General features: G+C 32.3%; 1 protein-coding gene across 5 annotated transcripts in view; it reads left to right on the top strand.

Annotated features, from left to right (window-relative positions):
* Window positions 1-10,342, top strand: part of LOC136024994 (cytoplasmic FMR1-interacting protein-like) — a 144,758-nt gene extending 134,416 nt beyond the window's left edge. For all 5 annotated transcript variants that reach the window (XM_065700612.1, XM_065700609.1, XM_065700610.1 and 2 more), the window contains one exon: window positions 8,106-10,342. In XM_065700612.1, the coding sequence (XP_065556684.1) occupies window positions 8,106-8,375 (270 nt within the window). In that variant the 3' untranslated portion in view covers window positions 8,376-10,342. The remainder of the gene's footprint in view (window positions 1-8,105) is intronic.
* The last annotated feature ends 556 nt before the right edge of the window (window positions 10,343-10,898 follow it).

The raw sequence follows: 10,898 nt of genomic DNA, 5'->3' as shown, positions 1-10,898 counted from the left end.
GTTACTCTGTAAGGATACTAAAATACATACTAGGTACACCAACTCGCAAAAGTTGCAAACTCCTCATTGCCAAAGATGATTGTAGCCTTACAGCCGATTATTACTTACAAGTCCCCTACATGTCTTGCCACTGGAACCAAATTGGTCTTACCATCAAATACAACGGAAACAAAAAATAGGTACACCAACTAGTAAGAGTTGCGAACCCCTCATTGCCGAGGATGATTATGAGCTAACAGCCGACTGTTGCTTACAACTCCCCTATATGTCTCACAATTGGTATCGGCCTATTTTTGGTTTCAGTGTGTACCTTACTACTGAAGTTGTCAACCCCTTTAAACTTTCAAACTGGTATATCTCATGAAGGAATTTTTGTACAAAAAAATGGATGACATATGCTTTGATCAGCTCATCAAAAGCTATCGACTGCCGTCGAAAAAAAAAAATCTATCTGTCTTAGTTCAAAAGTTGACTTTTTTGCCGCAGGCCAACTTTCTAACGTCATCACTTAGAAAGGAGCAAAGGATAAACTCTAATTTCTTTAGCAATGAGAGAACTTTTAAAGTTTAAGAGGCACATCTGATACCATTTCTCTACCGCAATCCCAAGTGCGAAAAACCGAATGATAAACTCAGCCGAAATCGCGGCAGCACTTTCGGACCCTTGGGAAAATGCCGCTTTTTTGCTTCTCTAAATTTTTCTATTTATCACTCAAAGAAGATATATTGGCTGTGGGGCAGGGTAACTGTCGCATATATTTAACACTTATAGATTTTAGTCCATCTTCAATTTGAAACTGGTGCCTGCCTGCTTGCCTGCTAGAACGGAGCTTTCCACTCGAAAGCAGAAACATGGTTTGATGAAACGAAAGCTTGGCTGCATAACTTCAGATAGTCCTCTCTGACATAGGCTATACAACTCCTCTTCACTTCACACACTATAGGCTCTGGCTCAAGGACAAGCAAAAACCATCCTTTTTGGCCCCAGGCAAGAGTTGTACGAAGCTTTCCAAAATGTAAAGTCATATTCATCGATCCGGCCTAAGGTCCACACTTTCCGTAAAAACCGCAGAGGTTAGACCCTTACCACTTTCTAGCAATAAGCTGAAATCGGGGTGCTAGGAAAAAAAAAAAAAAAAAAAAAAAACACGACAAAACCAAAGTGTTGCTCTCGCAACACAATGAAAATTACTATGAACAATGAATTCAAACTTAAACTAACAGAAATTTCAGCAGATATTTATGGTGTTTCTAACATAGTAATATTACAAAAAAAAAGAATATCTTATAAAAGCCGATTTACTCTTTTTTTTTTGAAAGTTGCCTTTGGACGTTTTCGTGGGAAAACATTTTTTTAAAATTAATTTCTTACTTTTTTTTTTGAAAATGTCTATGTATGTACTTCTATTAACGTTTTGTAATAAGTTTTACCAATAATAGTTAGGTACATCTCACGGGAATCATGTCGCCTACGGAAGGAGATTTTTGGATCCACCGATCGTTTAGATTAAACTGCCTAACTTGGAATTTTGATCCATTGGGAGATGATTCTGGGAGGGGATGGGGGTAAGGAGGCATTTAATGGATTGGCTTTCGATTTTGGCTCTTGAAAAGGGAACTAAGACTTTTATATGCGATCAAATAATTTCTTCCCCAAGTTCCTAGGTCCTTCTGTGTTCTATCTGACGTGACTGAGAAAACAGAATTTAAAATTAGAATATATGGGACGCACATTACTCTTTAAGAATAAAACGTTATTTTGTTGACTATGATTCTGTTCTTTTCTTTTTTTTTTTTTAACACCAAAGATTTGAAATCGAAAAACTAAAGAAAAAATAATTTGAAAAATTCCTAAGGACTTAAATCTTTGAATTTAGCATAGAATTTAGTAAGAACAATTTACATAAGTTTTTTTTTATCCAAAACAATCGGTTTTTGGAACAAGAACAAAAAAAATAAACTATCAGACAGTTCGTGGTAACGAACTGTAGTAAGGAGCGACCTGGCTCAATAGTAAACGAAACTCTAAAAACGGAATTTCAATGCTAAAAGATATATCAAAAGAATCGAATTTTTATGCTGATTTTAAATATATAAGTTTCATCAAATTTAGTCTTTGTCATCAAAAGTTACGAGCCTGAGAAAATTTGCCTTATTTTGGAAAATAGGGGGAAATACCCCCTAAAAGTCATAGAATCTTAATGAAAATCACACCATCGCATTCAGCGTATCAGAGAACCCTATAGAAAAAATCTCAAGGTCTATTCTACAAAAATGTGGGATTTCGTATTTTTGCCAGAAGACAAATCACGGGTGCGTGTTTTTTTTTTTTTTTTTTTTTTTTTTTTTTTTTTTTTTTTTTTTCAGGGGTCATCTTGTCGACCAATTTTCACGGTTTAGTTTCTTGAAGGTATTAAATAAAAAAAACAAGTTTTTTGAAATGAAAGTAAGGAGCGACATTAAAACTTAAAACGAACAGAAATTACTCCGTATACAAAAGGGGCTTTTCCTCCTCGACACCCCGCTCCTTGCGCTAAAGTTTGATTCTTTCTCGTAACTCTACTTTTTAGAACAATAAAAAACTTTAGCGCAAAGAGCGGGGTGTCGAGGAGGAAAAGTCCCTTTCATATACGGAGTAATTTCTGTTCGATTTAAGTTTTAATGTCGCTCCTTACTTTCATTTCAAAAAACTTGTTTTTTATTTATTTAATACCTTCAAGAAACTAAACCGTGAAAATAGTGGATGATGAAATAATTGCATTTACTATATGCTGTGAATATTGAAATTTACAATGAAAATCTGCATGAGAGGTTTAAGAAACGTTCTAGAGCAAAAACATGTGTTTCTTAGTGTGATATAATTACCAAGACCATAACCTGACAAAAAAGCTTAAACAGTAGCCTGGAGTTTAACTTGGTAAAAATAATATGTCACTGTACCTAGGTATTTCAGTGCTAGAAACCATTCGTTTCAAAGTTGGATCCGAACTGGAAATTCTTGGATCCGAGCTAGAGTTGAGAGTTTAACCTTATTAGAAAGCCATAAACAGCTTTGCTAGAAAGCAGTTGTCAAGATTTAACAAAAAAAAAGAAAAAGAGTATGAAAGAGAAATAAAAGAAAAGAATCCAAGAGTAAATAAACCAAAAAAATTGGTATAAGACAAATTGTAGAAGGGTGAAAAATAATCCTTTTGTTTACCAGTACAATCATTCACTTTGGATTGAGCCTTATCCTTACATGATTGTCCAGCACTGAGTTGAGACAACCTAATACCGACAGAATTAAGCATTGTTTTGTAGTCGTTAATGCTTAGCTATTTCAAACAAAAGGAGCACATAGCACCCATAGAAAGAAAAAAATAGGTCTTTGAAAGAAAACAAACAAAAGGAAAATCAAACAATATGCTATAAATTTGGTCTCATTAGAGACACACATCATCTATCTCAGATCATCGGTATCGGGCATACACGTAATTTTTTTGTAAGCCTATACACATCTTGCATGTAGCTAAGCTTTGTCTCCACTTATTTCAGTGTTTTCAATAGTTTCCAAGAAATTTTTTAGTTTTTTGCAACAACACTTGTTTAATTTTGAAAAGTCTGCTAAATGCAGCACTGTCGGCTCAAGATTCTGTTTTTTTTTTGTTTTTTTTTTGTTTTTTTTTTTTTTGTTTTTTTTTTTTTTACAAAACGCTGTCTGCACTTTTTTCATAGAATTGTTTCAGTCAATAAACTTTTTTCATATATGGTCACATAACATGTCTAAAAATATGTAAAAATAAAATTTGAATAAGAACTAATATATATATATATATATATATATATATATATATATATATATACTAGCTGTTGGGGTGGCGCGAAGCGCCACCCCAACACCTAGTTGGTGGGGGCGCTTCGCGCCCACCCCCAAGCCCCCCCGCGCGCGTAAGTCGTTACGCGCCATATTAGTTACGCGCCATTGTAGTTGTGTCCCTATGTCCCACCTGTGAATATAGATAGATATATATATATATATATATATATATATATATATATATATATATATATATATATATATATATATATATGTTTTTAACTACGTAAAACTTGCGAATATACAACATTCTTTGCTGTCCCATTGTCTGTGCATATAAATAAGAACTAATATATATATATATATATATATATATATATATATATACTAGCTGTTGGGGTGGCGCTTCGCGCCACCCCAACACCTAGTTGGTGGGGGCGCTTCGCGCCCCCCCCCCAAGCCCCCCCGCGCGCGTAAGTCGTTACGCGCCATATTAGTTACGCGCCATTGTAGTTGTGTCCCTATGTCCCACCTGTGAATATAGATAGATATATATATATATATATATATATATATATATATATATATATATATATATATATATATATATATATATATATATATATATATATATATATATATATATATATATATATATATATATATATATATATATATATATATATATATATATATATATATATATATATATATATATATGTTTTTAACTACGTAAAACTTGCGAATATACAACATTCTTTGCTGTCCCATTGTCTGTGCATATAAATAGATTGTCAGGTTTACCGACTCTTGAACATGCAACATATAATGGTCCATGGGAAAACAATCCGTATTCAGATCTATACCTCATGATTCTAATGATTGCCTTTGAGCTTTGTTGATGGTGATTGCTAATCGACCATTCCCTGAGTCACCATCGTCATTTATATATCCCCCTGTGCACCCCGGCGTCCCCTTTGTAGTTATGTCCCTGTGTCCCGGTCGTCATTTATATTCCCTGTGTCCCGGTCGTCATTTGTGTCCCGGTGTTCCAGTCTGTGATTTCTCTTTGAGTGTCCCGGGCGTCATTTATATTCCTTGTCTCCCGGTGTCCCGGTCGTCATTTATATCCCCCTGTGCCCCCCGGCGTCCCCATTGTAGTTGTGTCCCTGTGTCCCGGTCGTCATTTATATTCCCTGTGTCCCGGTCGTCATTTGTATCCCGGTGTCCCGGTCTGTATATACATTCGTTTTTTAGTTTTGTTTTTCTCCTTTATTTTTTTCCTTTTTTCTTTTTTTTCTTTTTTAGTTTATTTAGATTTTTAGATTTTTTAGTTTTTTTATTAGTTTTTAGTTTTTTTGTAGTTTTTACCATTTTTTTAGTTTTTTTAGTTTTTTTTTTTTACTTATGTCCTGGTCGTCATTTATACTCCCTGTGTCCCGGTCGTCATTTGTGTCTCGGTGCTTTGTTGATTGCTAATTTATATTATATTTATATTTATATTTATTAATATTTTTTTAGTTTTCTTTTTCTCTTATTTTTCAGTTTTTTCCTTTTTTTTAGTTTTTTCTTTTTTAGTTTTTAGTTTTTTTTTGTTTTTTACCTTTTTTTAGTTTTTTTAGTTTTTTTAGTTTTTTAGCTTTTTTAGTTTTTTTATTAGTTTTTAGTTTTTTTTTTAGTTTTTGCCTTTTTTTAGTTTTTCAGTTTTTTTTAGTTTTTAGTTTTTTACCTTTTTTTAGTTTTTTTTAGTTTTTTAGCTTTTTTAGTTTTTTTTCTTTTTAGTTTTTTTTGTAGTTTTTACCTTTTTTAGTTTTTTTTCTTCTTTTGTATTAGTGTGAAATAATTCAGACGTCATATGCGGACAAACACGACGTCACTCGACAGACAGACAGACAGACATAACCCACAAACAACTTATTTTTATATATATTTATTCATATTTTTTTTAGTTTTCTTTTTCTCTTTTATTTTTCAGTTTTTTCCTTTTTTTTAGTTTTTTTCTTTTTTAGTTTTTAGTTTTTTTTAGTTTTTTACCTTTTTTTAGTTTTTTTTAGTTTTTTTAGTTTTTTAGCTTTTTTAGTTTTTTTATTAGTTTTTATTTTTTTTGTAGTTTTTGCCTTTTTTTATTTTTTTCAGTTTTTTTTTTAGTTATTAGATTTTTACCTTTTTTTAGTTTTTTTTAGTTTTTTAGCTTTTTTAGTTTTTTTCTTCTTTTGTATTAGTGTGAAACAATTCAGACGTCATATGCGGACAAACATGACGTCACCTGATCCACAGATCCACACACAGACAACTTATTTTTATATATATAGATATATATATATATATATATATATTAGTTGTTTTTTTCAAATTTTATTTTCTGTATGTTTTTAGACATGTTATGTGACCATAGGAGGATGAGATACGCACAATAGTGTCAGTGATTTAAGCAGGAGCACTCTGTACAACGTCTTAGTACAATCCACTTATATTTTAACTGTTGGTGGGGCCTTTGCCTAATATATTCAAAGTGACGTGGCTCCGCTTAGAGCCCAAGATTTAGTAGAAGATCGCACGTATATGAACGGTTGATTTGCTTAAAAGTCGACTAAACAACAATAGCAACTTTTCTCATGAATTTCGCGTCGATGGCACTGCAATTAATTTAGCGTCCTCTACAAACAAATTTTGTAAAGGGTGCTCTGTTTCAGGGATGATTCAAAACTGAAGAAAGGCTATTGAAAAAATTGATAAATATATTAGAAAAAGTGGAAAAACACTGAAATACGTGAAGATAAAATAAGCTGCATGCAAAATGTGTTAACTACAATTATTCTGTATATTATAAAGTATTTTTTTTCTTTACATATTTGCTTCTCTAGGCTTGTACTGCCAAGAAATTCAGAAAAATTCTGGATTTGGGGGCTGGAGCCCTCCCTACCCCTCGTTTGCGTACGTGCTCTGTCAGCCCATGTAGGTTTCAGTGCTTTTAGTCTCTTACCAAGAATTGGCAATGCTTTTGCCATAGTTAATCGGCACCCTAAATTATCAGTAACACGCCGTCAAAACAAAATCATAAACGATTAGAAAAACCATAAATGATTAGAAACTGTAAGAAACCAAAAATAACAGGGACTGCATTCAGTTTAGTAAAAGAAAAAAAAATTAATGTATCTGATAATTTGAATGATGTACCAAACTAATATAAAAGATAGTGACTTTGATAGCTCGTTTACTTCGGAAGTAAATTTCCCCTTTGACTTCGATTTTCTTTACCAACGTCAAAACAAATTAATAATTTAAATACTTTAAAAGTAAAGTAAACGAAAAAAAATTCATTCGGAAGCTTTTATGGATTATCTAAGATTTACTTTCATCCAGGGATATTTTCCCATTTAGGAATATGGGATGTCTCTCGTTTTACCAATTATTGCTTCTCTTTAGGCCTTTGTAGCGAAGCAGGAGCACAATAATAGGCGTATCCAGAAACAGTCAGTAGCAAAGGAATGGGGTAGTAACATGAAAACAATTTGTAGGAACAGAAAAAAAGAAGAAAATAAATTAATGTTGAATGATCTATGGGGAAAAGGTAATGGACCGGTTTCTCAGGGGTGTACATCCCGCCTTGGAGGGTACTGGGGAAGTAAATTTAAAATTCAAATGGCAGACCCTGCGTACATTATTATTATTACTTGTATTTGGTGCTTAAATGATTGTTATAAAACTTCATAACTTATTTTGGCGTGATCATGGGCTCCTCAGAAAAGTAGAAGCTTATTAAATCTATGACATGTTGTATTTGTTTTGTCGGAACTTTTTTTCTTAATAAATTTATTTCAAAATATATGATGAGTACTTAGGGTCTATATGAAAAAAGAAGTAGCTTTGTGTGAAAAATACCATTATCGAAACTGCTAATCATTCAGACATAAAACTAAATTACCATGGAAGTCATCACCAGCAAAACTTCATAAACTAAGAAAGTTATCACCACAAAATCTTATTTTGTCAGTCCTTTCAAAGAGGCATGTACGCCACTTACATTTGGCACTATTATTACGGTGCTAGTAGTGGCTACAACCAATTATAGAGTGTACTACTGCCCGTAGTAACCAAAAATTCATAAATACGTTCTGGGTTGCATAAGACAGTATGTGCGTTCAAAATTTTCACGAAACTTAGCAAAAAGAGCTTTTAATGTTTGTTGTTTTTTTTTGCTTTGTCACCGACTGTCCTTTCTCACTTCCTAGGTCTGGGCTTTGAAAATCTCCTTCATTTGTTTGTCTTTTCTTTATACCAGCTACAGAATATATTTGTTTTTATTTTAGCCACTGAAGCGAATGGTAGATCGTATACGACGTTTCCAAGTGTTAAATTCTCAGATATTTGCATTACTGAATAAATATCTGAAGATCAACTTTACAGAAGGTGACAATCTGCCAGTTGAGCACGTTCGATGCTTCCAGCCTCCTGTTCATCAAAGCATAGTTCAAAATTCCGAATCCAGAAGTCATTATGGTCGTCCAGATCAGCTTACTGTCACAAACGTGGCTAGGATATCGCAATCAGAATTTTTGGCACAGCCTTTGAATCTTTGATAATTTGTTCATTGCAAGAAGAAGAAAAAGTTGACCCTTCTTTCTTATCATTGTGTCTTTTAATATTTCAGGAAGAGTCGGTTCAGTTTTATAGAATTCTAGAATAGTATTAGATTTTTTTTTTCTTTTTATACTATTATCCTATATCATGACTGTCTCATCAATCAAGTTAATATTAAATGTAAATTTTTCTTTTAGGATGTCTTGCATGTAACGTGTGTGTAACCCTTCTTGTTACAATGAAAAGAAGAAGCAAATGAAACTAGTAATTGGGTAATAAGAGACACTAAGGGTAAAACTTTCACAATCCTAATATTAATTAATTGAGGTTCTTTAATGACTCATCTACTACAACACTACTATTTTCTTGAATAGGGTAGACTACAAAAAAGATTGCCAGTTCGATGTTTTATGGATTTGTCTATCTGGCTTGAAGTTAAACAAACGTGCAAGAAATAAAAAACACAAAGATACAAAAGTTTAGCAATGTCAAAATTTATTCTTTTAAAACTGTTTCATTTTCTTTTCATTTTGTTATGTTTTGTCAAATTGCTAACGCATTTCATTTCGTGTAATAAATAATAAATTTTCAGCTTACCCGCACAATAGAGTATTTAGTCCTTAATCTAATGGTTGTTTTCCTTCTTCAACCTTGTTACTACAGAGTAACTAGCCACATTCAGTGGCTAGATAGACATTAATATTGCCAACGTCCTCGTGTGCTTGTTCAATGGTAGGCTCGTCAAATTGTTATTTGATAATACAAAATATGTTGTCAAAAAAGTAATGTTTTTTGTTTTGTATCAATATCTAGACGAAAAAATAATGGCGAGCAAGAAGTCAGATGTTTCGCAAGAAAAGTCAGTCCTTACTAGTTCGATGACCAAATTTTTTTCAATTGTTACTCTATTTCAGTTAATGTTCTTTTTACTTCTACCTGTTGTAGCCATGTTTTTTTCAAACTCTGGAACTAGGATTAACATCACCGCTTCAATTATATACTTTATTCTCGTTCTCGTGACTATAAGATTCCTTGAAAGTAACAACCTAAAAAATTAAACGGGTACCTAGTCACATTGGCTTTGGGAAGATTCATCCAAAGGCCTTAAGTTCTCAATCTATTTGTGAGAGAAACCTATTTTAATGGTTCTTGAACTATGGACTTCTAAACACTGAGCTGGAACGTGGAACTTATAACCTTACATAGGTTACCGCCGACACTTGAGGCTCTTTGATACCAAATTGATCTTCTATTTTATTTCTCTAGTCTTTAGCGTCGAAGCAGCTTATTGTGTCTTAGCTGTATAATCTGTTTGCAAGCCTAACAGAATTAATACCTAACAAAATTAATGCAAAAAAACTGTTGTCGAACTTCAAGCTTCTTTTAGAAGCCAATTCAACCAAGTCCATGCTACAGGCACACATCATTTGTATTGAAACATATGAAAGTTCTTGGTGTTTTCTTTATCATACGATAGTTGTCACACCAAAACTGACAATATGTCTTCTTTTTCAATGTCTCCTGTTGTTTGATTATTTTTATTTAATCTCTTTTTAACTCATATAATGTTGGATATACCTAGCTTTGAGGGTTTTTTCCGTTGGTTGATCCTTTTAGCTACAACCTGATTGCTTTTATTAGCAGACTTTTTTCTTCTTATTTAATTTTTACTTTTGAAGTTTTGCTCTTGTTTTTTTTTTTTTTTTTTTTTTTTTTTTTTGCTTTTATTAAAATACCTTATACAAGCGTGTTTTCCTAGAAAAGGTACAATGTTTGAGTTCGATTTTTTTGATAATTGATTTATTTTTTCATTTCTTTTGACTTTTTCTTTAAGTTTGTTTCTCTTTATATAAATCGTGCTGAGTTTTGTGTCTCGATCTCTCATCTTTCGACTATTTTTCTTTTACTTCCAACTCATTATTACTATTTTTTATGAATAAGCTTTGCCAATAAATAGACTTGGTTACTTTGTTTGTTAGGTTCTTGGTTCAAAATTAACAACAGTAGTTTTTTTTTTTTTTTTTTTTTTTTTTTTTTTTTTTTTTTTTTTTTTTTTTTTTTTTTTTTTTTTTTTTTTTTTTGTTATAGACTAGGATAGCGAATCTCCGTGAATTCACAGAATATATCTTCCAGGATAAAAAGCGTCAAAAAACCACACAGAACCTACAGATACATCTCTTGGCATCATTAAAATATAATTAGTTAGATTCTTACTTGACAACGCATCACTTTGACAACGCAAATAAATAGTTTGTTTTCGTATGGTAAGAAAAATTTTTTTGATGTTATGTGGATGGCAAACACAGGTCCTTCTGTAGTCTAACAGAATTATTTTCGTCCGGTGTGTAAGGCAGCAAAAGCGGTACGATACCCTACCTATTACTTTTTTTAAATCTCCAATGCATTATAATGTGATATTAAACCATCCCAGTTGTTCAAAACTTATATATTTATTTTACTTATTTATATTGCTGCTGATGGTTTTTTGTTATACAGTCGAAATATTCATCTAATTCAACCCA

The sequence above is a fragment of the Artemia franciscana genome, chromosome 3, assembly GCF_032884065.1.
Source record: "Artemia franciscana chromosome 3, ASM3288406v1, whole genome shotgun sequence".
Lineage (NCBI taxonomy): Eukaryota > Metazoa > Arthropoda > Branchiopoda > Anostraca > Artemiidae > Artemia > Artemia franciscana.
The sequence above is the reverse complement of the archived record's forward strand: the minus strand, read 5'-3'. Positions and strand labels throughout refer to the sequence as shown.